The sequence below is a fragment of the Caenorhabditis briggsae genome (genome assembly GCF_000004555.2).
Source record: "Caenorhabditis briggsae complete genome, chrI, whole genome shotgun sequence".
NCBI classification, from domain to species: Eukaryota; Metazoa; Nematoda; class Chromadorea; order Rhabditida; family Rhabditidae; genus Caenorhabditis; species Caenorhabditis briggsae.
Genome location: NC_013489.2, coordinates 10511269 through 10534169, shown reverse-complemented (window position 1 = coordinate 10534169; position 22901 = coordinate 10511269). Strand labels below are relative to the sequence as shown.

General features: G+C 40.9%; 2 protein-coding genes across 2 annotated transcripts; one reads left to right on the top strand and one right to left on the bottom strand.

The window, feature by feature from the left end:
- Positions 1-2347: 2347 nt before the first annotated feature.
- CBG12828 lies at positions 2348-4255 on the top strand (the record flags this gene model as incomplete). Its single annotated transcript, XM_002640253.1, has 3 exons — positions 2348-2453; positions 2548-2703; positions 3546-4255. 3 exons carry the CDS (start codon positions 2348-2350, stop codon positions 4253-4255), a joined length of 972 nt encoding a protein of 323 aa, XP_002640299.1.
- A 5636-nt stretch (positions 4256-9891) lies between these two features.
- Positions 9892-20108, bottom strand: Cbr-daf-16 (the record flags this gene model as incomplete). The annotated part of the gene is made up of 7 exons (XM_002640252.1): positions 9892-10153; positions 10266-10375; positions 10425-10985; positions 18634-18707; positions 18947-19095; positions 19507-19611; positions 19876-20108. 7 exons carry the CDS (start codon positions 20106-20108, stop codon positions 9892-9894), a joined length of 1494 nt encoding a protein of 497 aa, XP_002640298.1.
- Between the last annotated feature and the right edge of the window lie 2793 nt (positions 20109-22901).

Below are 22901 nucleotides of genomic sequence, written 5' to 3'. Positions count from 1 at the left end.
AGCTCCTGCTTCACTTGTTTCGAAACATGTGGGCGAGCGTTATCATGTTGATAGTACACTTTCTTGTCTTTCAGGGCCGAACGGTCGACTGCTTTCTTGAGGTTTCGTAGTTGAGTAGTGTAGAGGTCTCCAGTTATTGTTTTGCCCTCGGGCAGAAGTTCCCAGTAGATGGGGCCGTCCACTCCCCACCACACAGAGAGCATAACTTTTTTCGGATGAAGGTCGGGTTTGGGGACATCCTGTGGGCTCTCTCCTTCTCCAACCCACTGGGATTTCCTGTGGTGATTATCGTAGAAGACCCACTTCTCATCTCCGGTTATTAGCCGGTCCAGCCATCGATCGCCCGCGTGGAGAGTGAGAAGAGTAATCGAATCGTCGACTCGGCGGTCAAGGTTGGCTTGAGTCAGGTGATGACGTATGAATCGACCAAAAAGTTTTCTCATTCCAAGAGACTTCAAACCTTCAAGGACTGTGCTATGGTGAACTCCGAATGTGACAGCTAGTTCACGGCTAGATTGAAATGGATCCGATTGCAATGCGTGCTTCAGCTTGTCCAAATCCAACTCACGGGGTCTCCCAGAGCGATCCTTTTCATCGAGCGAGAAGTCATCTTTTTCGAAACGATGGAACCAATTGCGAATAGTATTGTAGTGAGGGGCATGTGTGTTGTACACATTCTTCAAGAAAGTTTCCGAATCCTTCATCGTGGTGTGAGATAGGAAGAGGTAAATCAAAACATGTCTGATGTGAATAGCAGTGGGAACAAACATATCGTTTCAATTACAGATGAGGAGCAGGGAAGGAAATGGGGACTTGTTTATATGGAAGGTTCTTATCACCTTGTTATTCACTAGAGTCGATATCATACACAGCCTCCATATACGAGAACAGTGATTAAACAAACAGAGTGACAAAGACTTTCCCGCCAACCTAATACAACTGTTTCATTAGAAATAATTGAATTTTAGAGAAGAGATAGATTGAGAGAGGCAGAGGGGGGGGGGGGGGTTGTGGACAAGTTGGCGATCAGTATCTTGAAAAGAGGAAATGTTCACGGAGAAACCAAAAAATTGGAAATTCTGAATAATGCGCTAAAGTCGCCGTAGCACATTCAGGTCGGAAGTTGGACAGGTTCTGTAGAAGACCGCTACTGAAGCCCCCGACAAACTTACCGTAAAACCTGTATTAGAAGAGCTTGAAAGAATAGAAGGAACTTCTTCGAAATGTGTTGCGTGAAATTGAAAGTTTGCGTACATTGAAACACTGTATTTTGGTCAAAAACTTGCGCAATTTCAGTAAATGTTCATAAATTTTGAACAAATTTTCAAAAATTTTGAACAAATTTTCGATGTTCATAAATTTTGAACAAATTTTCACAAATTTTTAAATTGAAATTTTCGGAAAAAATGACTAAAAAAATAGAAGGTTCCCCTCTAATTGAAGGCCCCTTTATTAGAAGGGCCCTCCGGAGGTACCTTGAAACAATAAAAGAGCCGAATCTTCTAATATAGGTTTTACGGTATTTGGTATACTGTACCTGTCAATAAGACAAAAAAACACTCTAATAGAACGCCACCCGAATCGTTAAATTTGAGCCTATGTATCTCATTTTTGGTAAGAGATATCAAAAAGTGGCTAACTAATAAAATGCTGCTACTATTATGATAAACATTTTATCGGTTGACAACTTTTTGATATCTTTCACAGGAACTGAGATACATAGGCTCAAAGTGGACAGTCTGGGTGACGTTCAATTAGAGTGTTTACGGTTGAAAAATTTGCATTCACTGAATTTTTTGGAGATTCCTAGTTTTCCAGCTATTTGCCAATTTCTGAAAGATACCTGCTTTTTCATGTTTCCAGTACAAAAACGGGTCAAAGAAGGGGAATCTTTCAGACATCGGCCAATAGCTGAAAAATTAAGATTTTTGCGAAAATTCTGTTTCACACCCTCCAAAATTTTCAAACATGACAGTCCTACACCCCAAAGTTCCTGCACCATCTGAGTCAATATACCTTCGATAAACCCTTTTCCACCCCTCTGGCCCTGGGCCAGTTACCACCCTTGAAAACCCTGGGAAAATACAGATTTCTCCCGTCGTTGTCAATATGAACATTCCCACGAGCACATTCATATTCAGATCCGCAGATTATGATGTGGAAAGTCTCAAAACGTCTTTACCTTGTCATCAGACGTGAAGAGACACCTCCTTTCAGGTGGGACCTCTGACCGCCCAGGTGGACATCCCAAATACGGTCAGTCGTATTCATTCACTCTCATTATCTCTTGATTTGTGTTATTCGCTCAGTTTACTCTACAAGTTCTTGTATTTTCTTCGTCCCGAAAATGGATTATTCATCCTGGATTCCACAGATCCCACTGCCTGCCGAAGGAATGAAATCTACTATAGAACTCACGCCCCAGATGGCAAAAATGCTAATTGATGCCCAAGGTAAGTGACTTTTTGCGATTTTCGGTACCTGAAGAAATAACCATCTTTAATATCATTAAGTCTGACAAGTTACTAATCAGAAACCGAATTTCAGACCATTTCCATAAGAAGAAAGCTCTCCGACTGGATCCGTTTATTTTGACTAGGGCCCAACGCTTCGAGAATGGTTTTCCGGTCAGAAAAGGATGTCAAGTGTATGTGCAACCCAATGAGTTTCAAATGGGTCAGGAGCTGTTCTACACTGAATTTGGTATGTTTTTTAGTCAATTCAGGATTTAGAAAATGTGTAGTGTAGCTTTTACTTGAATAGAAAATATCTCTGTTTCTCAAAATTAATCTAACTGCCAAGAACATCGATTTTTCGATGGATCTGTATCTGCATAAATATTTGAAAAACAGGCCCTGCCATAGTTTCTTTCAGGATCATACTTTTTGGACCAACTGAATTAGATGTGCTAGGACTAGACAAGTACTACAAAATTATATTATTTGGACAAACTGTAGCTTGTCTATGAACGAATGTACAACCCATAAAGTGGCCGGGCCGAGCCCTCCCTGTTTTTTTAACTTGTTGTTAATAGACCTATAACTTTGCTCATAGACAAGCTACAGGTTTCCAAATTGTATCATTTTGTAGAACTCGCCGAATTCTTTTGTATTTGATTTAGTTGGTTCAAAAATATGGATCCTAAAACTATGGTAGGCTCCGTTTTACGGTATGCATTTTAGACCTTTTAGTGACTTAAATAAAAATATACCTGTTTCTCAAAGTCAATCTGACTGGCAATACGTTGAGCCTATGATCCGTTCCATTAAGCATCTAGTCTGTATTATTTTCAGATTTGACGTTCCCAAACGTTGCGTCTTCACAGCTTCTGCTCACAAAATTCTGTTGCAAAAGTTTCTAGACAAAAACCCCAAACATGTTTTCCATGATTTTTTCGTGCTAGAATAATATCACTTTTTTTTTGAAAGCCAATATAATTGCCAAGAAGTTAGGATTTTGATCTGTTCCAGTATAAGATTGCGTCTTCAGAGATTTACAAAATTCTATTCACACAATTCTACTCACGCGAATCACACAATTTACAGATAACACCAGAATCTGCACCCGATGCCAACAAACCTTCTACGTGGAAAGCGACGGGTATCAGCCAACAGCAGACCACCCAATTTGTATTGATTCCGAGGGAGGTTACAACTTCCACATCCACACCCAGCTCCCAGTGGAACATTTGAAGACGTTCAAGAAGGCGGATAAAGTTGACGAGTACAATCGAAGAATGACTGGAAGAGTGTACGCATTGGATGTGGAGTCTGTGTACACTTCGCATGGACAAGAAGTAGGACGAGTTACTGTAGTCGACGATAGAGGAGAAGTGGCCCTGGACCTTTTAGTGAAGCCAAAGGAACACATTTACGATTACGTCACAAAGTATTCTGGCCTCACTCCAGACTTTCTGAACTACGCCACTGAGACTTTGGAATCGGCAAGACAGAAGATTCTCAACTTGATCAATCGGGAATCAATTCTTATTGGACATGCCTTGAATGGAGATTTGCTGAAACTTGGAATTCTTCACAGTAAAGTGATCGACACATCCATCCTCTTCGCCACTTCAGGAAGACGTCCATCGCTTCGATCACTGACGTCCATCTATTTGAACAGAGACATCCAGCAATCATATTATGGTCATTGCTCCAAAGAAGACGCTGTCGCCTGTGTTGATTTGGTCAATTATGCTCTTCGAAATCCAACAACGATCTCCAAAGTCTTTCAAAAACCTAATAATTCTTTGTAATACTTCTTGTTTTTTGTTTATTAATGAATTTCTTTTTTTTTAAGATACGGTTTCCAACTGAAAAATTAAAAAAAAAAAACCATTTAAAACTGTCACAATTGCTACCGTAATCCTATCGGTCCCTCTCTCCATTTTTGCCGAAATTCAGTAAACTTTGTTCTTCCTCTTTCCTTCTCATTTTCTCTAAACCACTTTTCCATTCTCTTTTCCGTTCACTCTTCTCCCACTTTCAGCCTCAATAACCTCCCTCCCTCCCAGCTGAAAACGCTCCCACCACCCTCAGTAGTCGTAACCGATTGATCTCTGAGCCAACGAGACGCCGAAGTAGCATTAACTAGTGAGAGACGCAAAGAACCCTCTCGAAAAAATGTCACAAGACTTCTTTTTCAAAGTGTTCCGAAACGAGACATTGAGAGCATGAGACTGGGGAGAGAAGATGAGAGACGCAGACACCAAACTTGTTTTTGTCTGGCGCCAGACTCCCTTTCGCTCCCTCGTTCCTCCAAAGGGCGGAGTCTTGGCGGCGTGCCAAGATATTTCATTTTGTATAGTAAAGGAGGTTGGAGGGGTGAGGAATTCAATGGAATGCTTTGGTTTGAGTTTTTTTGAACATTGCATGACAAAAAAACTAGAAAATCAAGTTTTTCGAAGTTCAGAGTCGAATTGAGGGGTCATAGATTTCAGTCAAAGGGTTCGCATTGTACGGAAGAAAATTTTTATGATAAATGAATCGGGGCTCCGCTTACTTCCGGTGTATTACCGTGAAATGAAAATTTTGATCTGAAATTAGATTGAGTTTTAGAAAAGTTAAGTTTTGTGGAGTTTCGAATTTCCTTTTTGAAAACAAAGCAAACTATGTAAACGAATTTTGCAAGTTTTGACTGAATTCGAAAAAGAATTCGGTTTCATTAACATTTCAAATACACTAAAAAACTTGTATTTTCAATAAAATTTTTTGGAGAAAACCTGAATCAGTAATTTTTTTCTCGGACAACTTTTGAAATGTTATGTTTAAACTTAACGAAAAAAGTTTGAATTGACTAGGTCATCCAGCTGAAATACCAAGATCTTTTAGCTTTTAATAGAAAAAAAACATCGGTTTGAAAATTCGAGAATAATTAGTTCTCAAAAACAATGACTACTACAGGGTGGCTTTTGATTACCCGCGCATCTTTGAATGAATTTTTCTCAAAAATTAGTAGCCAAAAACTGATGAAACTCAACAATATTTTTATTTGGACGTACAAAAATTATATCCAGGAAGAATTTTTCAATGCGGTCATCGTTCGCCTCCGTTACTGTCTGAAGACGTCTTTGGTAGGCATCGATGGTGGCACGGTCGAAAGTTTGTCTCATTTCTTGAGCAGTGTTTTCCAGCTTCTTGAAATTTGAATGGGACCTTGAGCAGATCTTTTTTGCATAACTCCGGATGGAATAGTCAACCGGGGTCAAATCCGGCCAGTAGGACGGTCATTCTGTCCCTCAGGCAAGTGCGCTTCAAACCACTGCTGGATGCGTTTGGCGGTGTAGGCTGAAGCTCCGTCATGTTGGTGAATCAAATGTTCCCGTCCAAAATGGGATTTGGTCCATAGGAGCAGATGGTTCTTGAAAATTCCCTCGATATACACTTTCTTGATCATACAGACGTCTTGATCTGTGAAATTTGGAATTTGAGCATCACACCGAAAACCATCGTACCGGCCGGGTGTGAAACTCAAGGAATGGTTTTTTCTTTCTTAAAATGCTCCTTGATATACTTGGCTAACCCACAATAACTTTGGGAGTTGGATTCGGCTTCAATCGCGAACCAGTGCTCGTCAAAGAAAACGGGCCCCAAATGGTCTCCTCACCGCGTTCCATACAGACGAAATTTAGCCTTCTCCAGACGCTATCGCTTATTGCTCTCCGACAAGATAACGGCGTATAAGACGCAATAGCATTTTAAATCAAGCTTTTTTCGGGCTATCTTTTAGATTAAAAACCAAGACATATGCGATTAAAAACCAAGACATATGCAGGCTCAAAAAACCACATGTCGACATTACCAATGCGTTTTAAGATTTCGTTTCGACTGACGACCTACTTAAAAAGACTGATGATAGTGGCATGACTGATGATAGTGGTGAACGTTAGGGCTCGCCATTTACCTGGAACTCAACCAATAAGGCTGAAACTTGGCAATCATATTAATTATGAATCAATGCATCAATGAAAACAATTTTACTGCACTAAATGAACGCCAGCACCAAGAACCATGGCTCCGAAGTTGTGCGCGGGTAATTTAAAGCCACCCTGTAGGAGGTTCCAGAAGTTTCCTTCATTCGAAATTTTTTCCGAGAATTTAATGCTATTTTGCGAGATTTTTTTGTTAAAAAGAAAACGAAACCATCGAAAAACTATTTTCAAATGATCTAATAACCATTTTGAAACAGAAAAAGTATGACAAAAAAAATATTTCGGTACAAACTCTCGATTTTTTTTTCGTTTTTCTTCGATTTTCGTGCATTATCAGTAATGGGGTTATGCACGTAATAAATTTGCAATAAAAATGGCGAATAAATACACAAAAATACTATGCAGATACGCAAATAAATTAATTTATTTGCATTCAAAAAACGAATTAAACTGCATTATCAGCCGTGAAAAAATTTTCTCTCGATGATTTTTCAAGAGATTTTTCTCGAGAAAAAATTTTGAGAGGAAATTTCCACGGCTGCACTTGGGTTCAAGCCAATGGGTCAGAAATCGCGCCCCAATAAACGTGAGATTTTAGAAAAAAATTCACTGCTGAATTATGTGGCTGAGGATCAAATTTTTGAACGTTGCACGAAAAAATCACGCGTTGCAACTCGTTGATTAAAGCTAATTAGGTCAAATCCACGTCAACTTGGAAATTCATAAATTTCTTCTGGCCTAAAAGTTATTTGGGGCGCGTTTTTTTACCCGTTGGCTTGAACCCAAGTGCGGCTGATAATGCAATTAAATTCGTTTTTTGAATGCAAATAAATCGAGAGTTTGTACCGAAATATTTTTTGTCATACTTTTTCTGTTTCAAAATGGTTATTAGATCATTTGAAAATAGTTTTTCGATGGTTCCGTTTTCTTTTTAACACAGCCAAAAGTGTCTGATTTCGGACTAGTATTGTGTTTCTGAAATCTCTATTAAAGGTGGAGGGACATGAGAAAAATAATGTTGTCGAAATTTCGTTTAAACATGCTCCTCGAGGAGTTGAACTTGTCGAAGCGAGTGTTGAAGGTGCGGCGCCGCTACCGACTGAGCTACGCGTGCAAAGAGAGAGCCGCTGCCCGATTGCATACATAAAGGCGAGGACGACAGCTGTACGCAGAATGACATTAGGCGTTGTACACCGTCACGGTAGAATGCATACTCTGGCCCCAAAAATCCCCCGTAAAATCTCCTGTCCCCCCACCTTTAAATGCTTTTCCATTCCAAGATATATGAGTTTGTAATTATCTATATAACTATTAGCAGTGAAATCGATTCTCCAAGATTTTTCTACTGTGCAAGATGTTTTTTGGAAGATTTGTCTTTTTGTTTTTTTTTTGTAGTTAAATTGTCTTTTTGTAATTAAATTTGCCTTTTTGTAATTAAAAGTCATTGTTTTGGAATGATCTAATGATTATTTTGAAACAGAACAATTTTGAAAAAAATTACAAAATTATCACAGAGAAAATATCGATATTCTAAAATGAAGTTTTCTGATATTACCCAGAATAAAAAAATATCAGATACCGTGTTTCCTCTCATAGAAGCGCACCCAAACTTTGAGCTCAATTATCTCGATTCTCGCGAAAGGTATCAACAAGTTGTCAACTAATAAAATGTGTATCATACTATTACCAACATTTTATTGGTTGGCAATTTCTTGGTATCTTTCACAGAAAGCGAGATAAAAGAGCTCAAAGTTGACGGTCTAGGATGGGCTTCTAGTACCGTGTTTGTAAAAAAAACCCATCAAAATCCATTTGACTTTAGTTTATAATGTATCAACGAAACTGAAATGTTTTGTTTCTAATGTATTTCAAATTTCAAATTTTTCGGTTAAAATTTTTGGCTCAAATTTTTTATGCTCCATTTGTTTGTATCTGAAATACCTTCTATCTTGCAACATAAAAAAAATCAATTTCAATTTTTTTTGGAATTTATTTATTTTTCATGCATTCATCATGCTCATCAATTTTTACACATTCGCATATAGAGAGAGAATCGGGACTTAGGGGACGGGTGTTTGAAAGTGAGAGACTTAGAAATGGCATTTTTTGTGAATTCTAAACAACAAAACTCAGCAAAAAATTAGGAAAAGTGTACACAGAGAAGAGAGACAATATAAATTTGGAAGAAGCGGAGAGAAAAGAGGTAGAGAAAAAAGAACGGAAGGGAACTAAAAAGAAGAGGAAGAAATGAAACTAACAGGAGTGTGATATGATCTGAAAATCTTTCTCTCTTCCAGATGGAAAAAAGGGACTGTTTTGGGTGTTATAGGAAGAGAAATTCAACATTCCATCCAACCGATATATTGCCACACCGTTTAAAACTGAGATTTTTGTTTTTTAAAGGAGAGGAGTACTTAAATTCTTTGGAATCCAAATTTTGGATTTGTTCAGAGAAACAAAAAGAGTAGTGTAAAAACGAAGAGTATTTAATTTAATGAATTCAAAATGACGTGGCAATATACACAAACAGAGAAGAATTTGGGTTTTGAGAGAGAAAAGAAAAAATATTGGAAAATTTATAGAAAATGATAGAGGGGGCGGGGCTTGGGGAGGACAGGGAAAGGAGAAATCACATCGCTCAGTAAAGTTTCGAGGTAGATTACGGTATGGGAAGAATAGGGAAGAGTGCCAGTGAGCGTCGTCGAATCGAAACTGGAAAGGATGACAGGAGAGGAAAAATAAAGAGAAAAGCTAGACATTTTTCTACCAGAATTAGACAAAAAAGGGAACGAACGAAACGAAAAAAAAACAAGGAAAAACCATCAAAAAATTACAGAGAGAAATATCTTCTCAAGATTTTTAAAAAGGCAGGATGCCGGGAATGTGTGGGAAATTTTGATGAAGGAGAGATGCCTTTTTAAAAGGAGCATCGAGAAATTTACAGGGGGCGGGGCGAATAGATAAAGAGGTAGGATTCAAAGGGGGAAAAACAAAACCTGGATGAAAGGAAGAAGAGAGAAAAAAGAAGAAAAAGAGGTAATCAACGGTTTTTCGATATTTCATAATTGGGACGAAAAAAGAGGAAGAGGAAATAGAGACTGAGAAGAGGTGGTATTCGAAATTATTATTACACGGCGTCACTGGGATCAAAATGAAATTTAACGGATAGTGGGGTGCTTGAAAGGGAAAAACAAAAAGAATAACTGAGTAGCAGTTGAGAAGCTGAGGAACTGGGCGGTGATGATCATTGAGTGTTAAACGATTTGACTGATTGATTGGTTGACTTGGAGTGGGCTGGGTGGGGTGCACAGATGAAATTTCGGAAAGATTTCTGAAAAATTGGAAAAAGTTAATAACAGCTACAGTAATCCAAAATTCTCACCTCATTCGTTGCTTTGCTCTCTTTCGAAACACCAAGATAAAACGTAGGATAAGCATATTTAATGAATTGATCCATGAATTTACAAATCGAAATGAATACTTTGCCCTCCGGCCTGTGATAGCTCGTGCCGAATCAACGCATCCACATCCATATCCATCAATGGCTGATCTGGAAGTGTCAGATTCTCCAAATCGATTGGAAGAGCCGATGACGAGGCGAGCGTATTCTGAGCGGCCACAATTCCGCATGATTGGATTCCGGGAAGTGGCGATGGAACGGAGGTGGTGAGCCATGGATTCGCGCCATTCTGATAACCTCCGAATGCTCCTGGGAGTGGCATTCTGAAAGACTTTCAACGATAAACAATTGAAAAGATGAAAAGATGAAAAAGCATTTTAAAAATACCTAATTCCCAATTCTTCGAGACTAGCAATTGTATAAAAAGGAACTAACGGTTTGAAGTTGGTGCTTGGCACGATTGGATTACGCAGCAACGGATTCTGGACGCATGGTCCACGGACACTGTTCAACTCGTGGTATGATGGTGGAGCAATTGGTTCAGTCTGAAAAATAGAAGGCGATAGAAGAGGTTCTCATGCACCGATTGCTTACCTTAATTGGTTTTGGCTCTTGCTTGATCTGAAGTCCAGCCAATGGACCGTTATCAATGCGCATCTGATCGGTCCGATCGACCAAGTCATTTGGAATATTCGGAACAGCTGGAGTATCTCCAACCCATGATGGGAACTCGAGATCGTCATAAAGCTCACAGTTGGTTGGAGAGACCCGGGACGTGTTTCCAGGAACAGACATGGTCGATTGGGTACGTGACCGGAATGCAGTCATTGAGTCGAATGGTGATTGCATCGAATCGTCATCGTACATATCGTGTTGAATGGATGTGATCGATCCAGCTGTTGAATTTCCATTGAGTCCAGAGTGAACAGATCCCATAAGAGCCCGCTTTTCTATCCGCTTTTTGGCTCCACGACGTGATTTGTCGAGTGCAGCCTTTGTGGTTGCCTCAATGGTGTTGGATCTCTCACGAGTGCGACGTGGATTCCGTCCTGGTTTGGCTTCTGGATTGATGACCCACCACGAACTCTTTCCGGCTCCCTCATTCTGAATGCGCATGAACCGAGAGTGAAGTGATAGATTGTGTCGGATCGAGTTCTGAAATGATTTAGATAATGTTTTGTTTTGTCTGGAAATAGTTACACTGGAATCGCTCTTCTGAATCTATTATCCCTCTCCCAATTTTCCCATTTTTCTGACCAAATGACCGATTCTCTTTCTTTTTTTTCTGACTCTCATTTCTCTTACTGCTCCTTCGGAGCAACATGAAAACATTTTTGAAGGAGGCAGGACAGAAAAAAAAATAGTTCAGCATCTACCATAGACATAGACGACGAAAGAAGGAAACAACTAATAGGGTTGGGGTGTGGTTCTTTTTGTGTTGGCCTCTGGATGTTGCAGAAAAGAAGCGAGAAGAGGGTCCCCTTCTTCTTCTCCTTCGTGGAGCATGATGGGCTCTCTCTGTGTGGAGGGACGTGCCAGCCACCACATTCTCTTTTTCATGAGAAAGAGGAAGGAAAAAGAAGGGGAGGAGAGGGTGGTTGGCAAAGAAGCATCCTCTGGTCATTATGGTCCCAAATACGAAATAGTATGGGAGAAGGAAAAAAGCGTTTAAATTAGGCTGGTGTCGCACCACTCTTCATTAGGAATTCATGAAAAATTGGGCGAATTCCGCAAAATTCGAAAATTTCGACTTAAAATACAAAATTCGTCATGAAGATCATAATACCAAAATTTCGCGAATTTCAAAGTTCCCATTTTTCTAAAGGATGTTCCCTCTTGATAATATGCCTTTTCTACGGAGACCCGACATAAAAAGGACAAGAAAAAGTGTCAAGGACATGCATATATCTCTTACCTTCCATCCGGCGGCCTCTTCTTGGCTGGATCGTTCCCGAAAGTAGAGAATATTATCGGAAAACCACTGATAAATCTCGTTGAGTTTCAACCGACCATCTGGCGCCGATTCCAGGGCTTTGGCGATGATGTCCGAGTAGGACTCCTCACCCCATGGATTCGGTTTCTTTTGAGCCAGCTGATCAGTTGGCTTCTTACGGCACCGCTTCTTCTTGGCTGGCATCGGACCACCGCCTTGTGACAGGTTAAGTGACATTCCGAGTGTCATGCCTGAAGAGCACGGAACCGAAGCAGCGAGCATTTGACCGACGGTTTGTGGCTGAGACGACGCCGTTGCGGCGGCGATGACATTAGACGAGGAGCAACCCGGCTGAGCAGTAGCAGCAGCGCCCGGCGAGCCTTGTGCTCCGCCCCCAATGGAACTGGCCACTGAGCTGCCGGAAGACGTTAACGTCGTCATGTTTAGATTCAGAAGTGGTTGAGGTAGGGTGTGATGCATATGGGGGAGCTGATGCGGATGCATCGGATGATACGGATTGTGTGGATGATGTTGAGGTAAAGTCGATGGATCCTGGAAGACGAATTGCTGCATCGGCCATGTGTAACATCTTCCACGCGGCTCCGGCGGGAAATCATCGTCTAGCGAGTCGTTCATTCTGGGAAGCCGGCTAGCCTCGCAGGTTGGACGATGGAGGATTATCAGACGACTTCTGGAGGAGAAAGTTTTGAAATAGAGATCAAGACGGCGAGAACGAGCAGGAACGATAAATTCAAGTGATACAGAGATTATGAGCAATAATACTGTAATTCTAGATTTCTAAAAAAGGGTCATTCACTTTTACTATTTCTGTCCTTGATGCGGGAAATTGAGGCCTTTGCCCAGTCGTCTAATGGAGAAGAAAGAACAGAAAAGAGGCATTCAGGAGAGAACACATACAGTCAAAAGGCCCCTTCTTCTTCTTCTTTTTTCAACGGCAACTTTTGATGACGAGGCAAGAGTAAAGAGAAGATAAAGTAGGTGAAGAAGAGCGAGGTGCTGTTATTATCAAATTTGATAAGAGTGGCAAAAAATTGAAGATTACAATTTTAAGGTTGTTTTGAAACACATCGAACCTAATAAGATTGTCTCTTATTTTTCAAGAGCGGCCAACTACGTAATACAACATTCTTATACTGTTTGGAGTGATGACGACAATGGGAAAGGGGCGGAGCCAAAAAATGCACTAAAAATACAGTACTTCTGTGTATTTAACTATGCTAACTATTCCGCAAAAGGAACACTTTTTTCATGCGCAGCAGGGCCTCTCTTCATTTTTTTAGTCTCGTTCGCTTAGTGCTAACACTTTCGCCTGTGGGTGAGGGCGCCTGGGCAAAGAGACGGTGGAAGGAACGGCCAGTTAAACGAAAAAAAAGTGAACGGGGGGGGGGGGGGTGGAAACGGCGGAACACCTAGGGGAGAGGAGGAAAAAAAAATATATGATACCTCCGCGGTTTTTTTGGTTAGAGTATGGTTTAGTGGGTTTTTTTTCTGGCGAAAAGCACGGAGGTAGCATAGTTTAGCTAAAACTTGTGTGGGATGGGGGAATTCAAAAAAAATCAGTGAGGGGTCAGTTTAAAAGGAATTTAATGAAACTAAAAGAAAATCAGAAATCTTAAGAAATTGTTTTTAAAAACTTCGGATTCCTAAATTTTTTCAAACAACTCCAAAAGATTTTTCGAATATTCTGAATTTCAGATTTCTTCTAGAAATACGGAACTGCTCATTTTTAACTGTAATTTCAGAATTTGTCTTTTTAACCCCAAAATTATTCTAACAAAAAGGACCGTTACAAAAACCGAACACATCATTCAACCGCCACCGAAAAAAAGTCATCCATAAAAACGGGACATAAAGATGGAACGATGACCAAAAAAGGGCGAACGGGACAGATGGCTGGATGGATGGAGGGTGACCGGGTGATGACCGGCCACCAGAAACAGATGAAGAGGGGAGACCCTGGGGGTGCGGGCGAAAAAAAGAGACATCTCGTGTGTCGGTGTGAGGGTAGAGAGACAGGAAGATGGTAGCCGGGTGGCGGTGGCCGTTCGGAGGAGAGTAGACGGTAGAGAGAGAGAGAGACAACGCAAAAGCTGGAGACTAGGCGAGAGAAGTTGCCTGGGGGTGAGAGAGGAGGGAAGAACACCACGTTCGCTTTTTGTTATAAAAAGGGGATTGTTGGGGAAGAGAAAAGAGAGAAGGGCGAGAGTTAGACAAGCAGAAACTGGTTAGATACCGAGTAGAATCCTGGAGGGTGACAAAGAAACAAATGCCTGGAAGGGGGCCTAGAGAAATAGAAAATGAAGAGAGGGTGCCCATCTATTCATCAGTGGAGAGAGACCTTGAGAATACTATACAGATAGTATGCCATCGGGCAGAAGCGCAGAATTCGGAACAATCCACTCTCGTTTCTCCGCCGATCAGCTGGTAGGTAAAGGGGAAGAAGGAGAAGGTGATAGAGAAGTACAGGTAGAGTTATTAGAGACGCAGATTACAAAAGGGAGAAGGAGATAGAGGAAGATGGGTGGCTGCTGGAACACCTACGATCTATGTGACAGATATCTTCCTTCTTCTTTTTTTCCATAGAGAGGTACTATTACTACTTCTTCTTCTGACACAAAAAAAAGTAGAAGAAGGAAAGGAACGACCATTTTCGATTTCATTTTTCTTCCATCTTCCCACTCAAAATCGGTTGCTGTGTCTAACAAAGAAGCTTCTTCTCTCTCGTGTCTTTTTCAATTCTACAGGAGGCTACCAAAAAAAGAAGACGAACAGTCAGGGGAAAAAAGAAAGTACTCCTAGACCCTTCATAGGGGAAAAAAAGAGCACAAAAGAACGCTCTCTCAGCTGGTGAAGAGAGAGCAGCTGATCTCGAAACGGAACGCCTGACCCGCTGAGGCGGCTAATTGCACACGCTGTGGTGAGCACCCAAGAAGGAGGGGATAAAAAAGCCATCAGAGAAGGACCATTATGTGTCTAAGGGATATAATGTAAAGAGAGAACCAAGGTGTCTCTAGGTAGAAGAAGAACAAGGGCAAAAAAGGACAAAAGAGGTCGCGCGGGTGGCCGGACCAAAGAATTGCACTTCGATGTGTACCGATGACGTGGCAACTGCCGTTGTTGTTTACAGTACATTTAGAGTACAATCGAACTTGGAGAGAGCCTTTTATAACCGGGAATTGAATTTTTGAAGAAATTCTGAGAGCTACAGTAACCCAAAATGTGTCAAGTCTCCTCATTCATTTTCTGAGAGAGATAGAGTAGCAACCAGCCGGCTGTCTCTTCCCGTCCCCTTCCCGCATCACACCGCCCGTGTGTCAATTACTCCTCATTCCATTCGGTCACGAATGGAAGATGTTACGAAAAGAGAGCTAGAAATCAAAATATCAGAATTTTGATGATGAAATTGAAAAATTCTGATCTACTTACGAAGCCCTCACGGCTTATGAGGTAACAAAAATGAAAAGAGAGTGTGTTAATCTCATGCGTCGGGGTGATATAGATATAAAATCCCTCATTTTCTGGGGCTCCATTGAATTTATCAGTTGTCACACACGATTTTTCACGATCCAATGCATTTTGTGGTGGCGTTGGTGATAGTATGACTAACCCCCAACCTCATAAGGAGGAGGTGGAAGTACAAATCATGTTTCTGACTCTTTTTCTTCTTGGGTTGGTGTGAATTCACACGGACCAATGGAGCTACCGTAATCCTCCTCCAGCAAACTACACTCTCTCTCTTTTCTTCTGATTTCTAACGAAGCTTGATGACGTGGCGATTCTTATGTGCTCAGTAAGGAAATGAAATTACAATATAAAGAAAAATGGGGGATTTAATTAAAACCCAAAAAAGCCAATAAAGTGGCCATATAAGGCGAGCTGATTGTGTGTATGTGTGTGTTGCATTGTGACGCCTATATTAAAAAGTAGAGGCAATAATGGAAATTCGTTGGGAATCAAACAAAAATCCGAAAATAGAAAAAAACTTTGTGAGAAGGGGCGGAAGAACGAAGCTAATCGGTTTCTCATCTATTCATTGATGATGCTCATTTTCTGAGAATATGATGAAGGAAGGAGTAGAACAGTACTCTAAAAGTTCAAAAGACCTCATTTTTCTTCCGGAAAAAAAACGAAAACAACATGGAACTCTTTCTTCCGGGATAAGTAGGAGAAGAAGGTGTGGGTCATATGCCCTGGTGAATTCGGAAAAAAGGGGAAATGAATGATCTTTGAGATTCTGGTTAATAGAATCAGAATACCCAAAAGTGTTTTGATGATCAGAATGGGAGGTTGAATACAAAAAGAGAGCCATGTGACCTGAAGGAATTTCAGCCCTAATTCTAAAGATCATAAGATGGAGAGGGAGGAGCTTAATAGGCACTTCTACAGTAACTTTTTCGGCTGGGTCTTTTCAAAAAGGCCTTTTTGCCACGTAGCCTACAGTAGTCCTCGAAAACCAAAATTATACAGTAACCCAAAAATGAAAAATTCTAGAACTATAACAAAACCGATTGACCGGGGGTAGCGAAATGAGACGAGAGAGATGGGCAACCAACTCGAATCAGCAGCAAATTTTTTCGTTTGGCGACACCGAGAGACCGAAAAAAACGTGAAAAGTGATGGGCAAAGTGGTGATCGGACGAAAAGAAACATTGGCAAAATTGCGGAGGTGAAAAAGATCGGAACAGAAAAAAAAAGAGAAGAAACACATGACCAATAGGCTTCCAATTGTAGAGGGCCTCTATGTGATGAAGAGTGAGGCGAGAAGAGCGAAAAAAAAAATGAAGCAAAATTTTTTTGGTGGGAGAAAAGTGAAAAATAAGAGAAAAAGGATAAGGTTACTCTCCACTGATTATAGTGATTAGCATCATTTTTTCTCTGTTTCCCCCTAGTTTCTGTTTATTGTATCCCTATAATTTTTTTTCGTGGCATTTCAAGCGAAAGGAGCCAGGTACCGGATCTCGATCTATGATCGTAGAAGAAGAAGAAAATGGATTACTGATAACTATACGAAAAAAAGAAGAAAGAAACTCGTGATAAACACCAAAACGGACGGGACATATAGTTAATTCTCAAGCGCCGCTCGCTGGCTCTTATTAGTTTGTTATTGAGAATATATGGAAGGGTGAGAAGAGGAGGAAGGAGCTCCTCACCTGCCTGTGGGAGGAGCAGGAGCATATTCTAATTTCCTCCTCATCAATACTTCCGGAGCCTCAGACTCTGCTTCTGAAAAAAAGCCACAGTAACCCATTTTCAAAATGAACTTCGAGGTCAAAATTACATGAAAAAAAAACAGAACGGAAGAACAAATTCTGTGACAAACTAGGAGAGAAATGAAGATAGAGAGGGGGTTAAGATGGGCGCCAGAAAGTGCATCCGAACTTTTTGTTTTTCGAAATTTCTTCTTTTCTTCTCTGGGATCCTCTCATAGAAAGAGAAAGATGAGGCCAGAAGAAAAACACGTGGATCTTCCTCTCCTACACTCTACCTTCCAGAATCTCAAAGAGATGAAGCAAACGCAGGCATTCTAGGAATAGATCAGCAGGTGTGTCCTATTCCAATTTTCAAAATTAGAATATCGGAGAAGAATGAGAAAAAAGGCGGCGGAGGTCTCTGTCTAGACTAGATGTGTCCTATATATATACATGTTCGTGTTTTAGTTGTTGTCACATTTTCTGTTTTGATCTAGTAAGAAAAATATTAGGAGCAAAGTCTGACTTTCAGTCTCAGGAATCATATATGGAGAAGGCCAGCTGATGAAATATTACAGAACTCTGCGTAATATTTTGCCTTGTTATTCACCTTCATTGCTCAGTGCTACTAGGTACAGTAATCCTTACGAATTCAAAATTTCTGTTCCTATTGAAATCCTTCAGAATGATCGCAATCAAAGCTATCCCAAAATTGAAATGTGACACCCCATACGTAAGCAGAATCATAAGTATAAACTAACGAGAATTCAACAACTACTACCCAAATCTGTGAATATACCAAAGATCTAAAAGTAAAAATCGTACCGAAAAGTGTGAGAAATAGAATCAAGTGTAGGAGAAGAAGAAGAAGAAGAAGAAGAATGGAACTAATTTAGTGGTAGTTGTGTTTGTGTATGTTGAAAAATGGATGATGATAGACTCAGAGGGGACTCTGGGCATAAAAAAAGAAGAAGAAGATGAAGATGCCAAGGGACGGACGCCTGGCGGTGCTGCTTGCTCTCGTCGCCGCGCCTCCACCGCACCCGAGTTCGTTCGTTTTCGAAACGGAACTCTCTCCATCTCGACTCGCCATGTCTCTACTTGTTTTCTAGTGCCATCCAGTGCCCCCAGTGCTCAATGCATGAGAGACTAGAGATATCTGACGGTGGTCCGCCGGCGACCGCATGTGTGGGAACGGCGCCTCGTGATTCTCTGCAGAGCACAAAAGGTGCTCTTTCTCTTCTTCGTCTTCTTCCGCGCGGAGCCTGGCGGCACCAGGACGCGTACTAAGTCACCCCCAGGGCTATTTATGGGGGTAGACGAGGAGAAAAGAGACTGGGGGTGACGGCGCCTTGGAAAAAAGGGGAACAAGGAATTCCAGGGGAAGGCAGCACGAGGGGGACTCTTTTCACAAAGGAAAAAAGAGCTCTCACACATTTTTTATTTATTAAAGAAGGCGTCGTGCGCTCGAATCCGTTCATCATCGTAGACTGGGTGGGGGAACAATCGTCCATTGTGTTGAATCCTTCGTGAGAAAAACGGAATTCTTTTGTAGTATTATATATATCGAAGAACTTCCGTATCTTCTTAAAAAATGGGAAAGAGGGGCCTTCAGATTTTCAGAGCGATTCCAACTACAAGGCAAAAGAAATAAACTAACCTTCCATCCAGCGGAACTGTTCGAATCTCCCTTATCTCTGAAGTATGGAACGTTCTGGACCATCCATTCGTATACTGAAAAAAATTCCCTTTCAATTTTTCTGCCAAAAAGCGTATCAGGCGGAGGGTATCAAATGGTTTCAGAACAATCAGTTGCCTGGTCAGCAAGAAAATAATGAGGGGTAGAGAGAGTGTGTAAGACGAAGAGGCGCAGAGAAAAGAGATAAACGGTGTCATCTCGTTCCCACTATTCTCTGCTCGCAACATTTAGGAACTAGGTGACAATAGAAACTACAGTACTCCCTAAAACCAACCTTGAGCCAATGTCAACCGTTTCTCTGGACTAGCGTTGATGGCAGTGGAGATTAATTCAGCATATGACATATTTCCCCAGGCGTTCCTTCTAGTGGTAGCCTTCTTTGAATTCGAACTTCCATCTTCTGGCGAATCTGGCATTCTGCAACTTTGAATGACATTAAAACCCATAGGAAAATTGGAATCTTTTATTTTGCCTACCGCACAAACGACAAGTGATATGATGCCGATGGAATAAAGATTCTCGACTCCATTAAGGAAGCGAAAAACAAGGATGTCGCCTAGTTTGACAGTCAAGTTGACAATGTTATCAAAGTGATAAGAGAGAGGAGCTTTTTCGATTCAAAAAAATTCTTCACTCTCTTCTTTCTGTGCTTAACAAGTTTATCAGTTGAATAACGCGAGTCAGTTTTTTGTTGCGAAAGCACAGAAGACCCGTTCGCTCGTCTATACGAATGAAACGAACTGGTACCGGAAAGAAAGAGAGTGAGAACTGATAATTTTTTTTGAAAACGGAAAAGGTTACTCTAGACGTTTACTATACAAAATAGTCACTTACTCTCCACCAAACAGGGCATCTCCATTCGAATTATTCAGCATTGCAATCGATCCGTTTGTAGATGTGCCACCGAGTCGTCCACATTGCTCATTGCTTCCAAACAGGCTGCAATAGAACGATTAGGGGGATTTTCTGGATGGATCATGTTATCCGGTGCTTTTTAGGTGGTCTTGTTTATTTATTTCATGATTTTTTGATTCCTAAACAAAGTCTTTTTGCCAGCTGTTCGCTTTTCATAGGGATTAGGCAAGCGAATGATAATCCTCAGTTCAATCAGTTAATCTTTTATTTTTATCACCCCGAGAGACTCTGCAAAGAAGAGATAAGAATATTCTGCTCATTACTACCGTAATCCTATTCTACACATACTCCGGATCTTCTTCTGGGATCTTCTCGATGGTTGGTTTCGAAATCAGCGAAGAATCGAATTGGGGCCTTTGCAACGGCCATGTGTTGCACCGATCGCGGGGTATCGGTTCCAGATCATCGTTCATTACCACGTCGTCCGGAGTCGGCATGAAGGCGTCCGCACCGAATCTCGAGACAGACGACGTCGATGTAGACGCCTCGGCGGCTCCATGATCTCCCAGCATCTCCATCATAACGTCTTCCGGAATCTCAGACAATGACGAGTTAGAGGAACCCGAAGACTCCGGAGTGAACGTCGCGGACAGTGGTTGGAGTTGATGGAGCTGTTGATGCTGTTGAAGAAGAGGATGGAATTGGAATGGCAGATGAGTCGGTGGTAGTTGTTGCGAATAAGCTTGTTCAGAAGAAATAGAAGACGTGAAAGAGGGGCTAAGAGGTGGGGATGAGAGTGAAGGCTGCAGCTTGAACAGTTTTACAGGAAAAAGAGAAAAATCTAGAGAGGGGATGTAGTTGAAGTGAGTATGAATGTGCTGGCTCGGATTCCTTTGATATCAGTGTCAGAGGATTCTGGAAAATGTAGTTAAGTGAAAGATAAGAAGAAGAAGAAGAAGAAGAAGAAGAAGAAGGAACGATTTCAAGAAGAAGGAAGGAGAAAAAAAGAATATCAAGAAGAAATTGTGGTCTTTGCAGACACCTTCAATGATCCGAGTGCTCTGAACTTTACGGATTAGGGGGAGGGATTTGGAGAAGAAGAAACTATTGCACATTGGGCTTAACTATTAACGTCATCGTGTCGGAAGAAGAAGATCCACCACATCATCTATCCGATCATTTTTGATAGAAAGAGGGAGAGAGAGAGAGAGAGAGAGAGAGAGAGAGAGAGAGAGAGAGAGAGAGAACTCAAAATTACTTGAAGAATAGGAGAGAAAGAAAATCATGAGCTTTTTTCACATTTCTCATGAAGAAGCAAGTGACGGGAACCGGCGGGCGCCCGAGGAAAAAAAAAAGAAAAAGAATATAAAGAAAAGAAGAAGAAGAATGCTCCCCGTCAGAAGGCTCTAGAACCTAGAGACATAAGAAAAAAGCCATTTGTCGTTTGGGGAGAAATTAGAGGGGCATTTTTGAAACACAAGAAGAGAACGAGTTGGGGGGAATGAGGTGAGGTGATGGTGGTGATATAATGATAAGATGATGATGGGAAAGAAGAAATCTGGTGAGAAGAGCAGCTTGGTTGTTGAGGTGGTAGAAAGAGTGGGGATCAAGCTGCACCAAAAAACGGTCACCACTAAACCTAAATCTCAAGAAACCGACAAAAAACCCAACACGACGAAAATCCAGATAGAGATCAAAACGAGAGAGAGAGAGGGCGCAGATGGAAGCAGAAAAATGGTGGCCGATTTGAGATACGGTTTCCATGTCGCGCCTTCTTTTTTTTCTTCAAAAGACAGTAGACAGACCTCCCTTTCGGGGTTTTTTCAATGCCTTTCTCTCCAATTTTTCACCATTAATGCCGTCGTCGTGGAGGTCTGACAAGAGACAGACAAAGAAGACATTAAGAAACGCAGGGCATGTAAAATTTATTCGTCGCAGCGGAGTCTTCGACTGGGAACGATTTAATTGACCTTTTTTCAAGGTGATTTTTGAGAAAGGCGCCAGAATGCCATAATGGAATTTTGAAGTTTGAGAAAGTCTAAGGAATAAGTAAGAACCAAAATTCGTATAGAAAATGTTTCCAGTCTAGCTCACACGATATCAGTGCCCTTTTTCCAAGTCACTGGTTCTTCTAAAATTTTTTGAAACTAAAAAATCGAATCAGATTATCCTTTTCATCACTCATCATATTCTCCGCTATAGTATTAGCCGGAAGCTGATGAAAAGAAGGAGGAGACGTCGGCTCTCTCGGAAAGTGATTAGTCACCGCCTTCCGACGTCTTCTTCTGAATATGTTGAATACAGCAGGTGTACTCTCTATAGAGAAGAAGAAGAAGAAGAAGCGGAAGAAGAAAAAGGATTAGAAGGGGAGGAGCAAAAAGAGCCTATTTGGATGTATGAAATGATATTGGATTTTCTTCTTCTTCATAGATTTCGTATTCGTAGTGTAAAAGTACTAATATTCTTCTGAATACAGAAGACAGAAGAATCTAGGACGATGATCGTTGGAAGAAGAAAAATATTCAACAAGTTGTTCGGATTTGAAGCCAATCAGAAATCTTCTTCCAAAGAGATTATCAACTCTTCTAAAAGTCAGCGAAAAGGTCAGAAGAGCGCTTCCAGAGAATAATAATATTAGATAATTGGGATGGCTTCAGAAGAGGATTAAGGAAAGGTCTATGGATTCAGAGATTATAATGAGCAACCAGGCTACAGTATTCAAACTGGAAAGAATTACGGTACCTATATATCTTCTACACTGTTGCCAACAGGACAAACCTACCGTATTTCTATTGAAGATTACGGTAGCTATATATCTTCTAGACTAATTTATCAAGGGTAGACAGTTTTTTTCTTGGAAAAAAAATAGAAAAAGAGAGATCTGATGGATGGTTTTTGAGATTCGGACAGTAGAAAAAGAAAGAAAAACGAAAAACGAAGAATGGGAGAAATAGTGATATGGAGAAAATAGATGGGAAAAGGAGGGATCATAGGACAATTAGTGTAACAATTCTTCAACTTGTTCCCTAGTCATCTTCACGTTCACGTGGCGGATCCCACGTCGTCGGGAGATGCTGAATCCTTTTAAGAGAACTCGAGTGGCTCAGTGAACGAAGCGAAAGTTCCGAGGAAATCGGCAATTTTTTTTATCGTCCAAAGCAGAAGATGATGAAAAAGTAAAGGAAAACCGAAGAAGAAGCACATGTGACTGGTCGAGAAGAGGAGGAGCGGCAAATGACCCGATAATATGGGGAAAGAAAAAAAGAGAAAAGAGGATGGCATTTTCGATGTAGACACAAGAAAAAATAGTTCCTTGCTCTTTTTGCCACGTCATCTTTTTGGGGGCACAAGTGGCTCACTAATTCTCTGAGCTA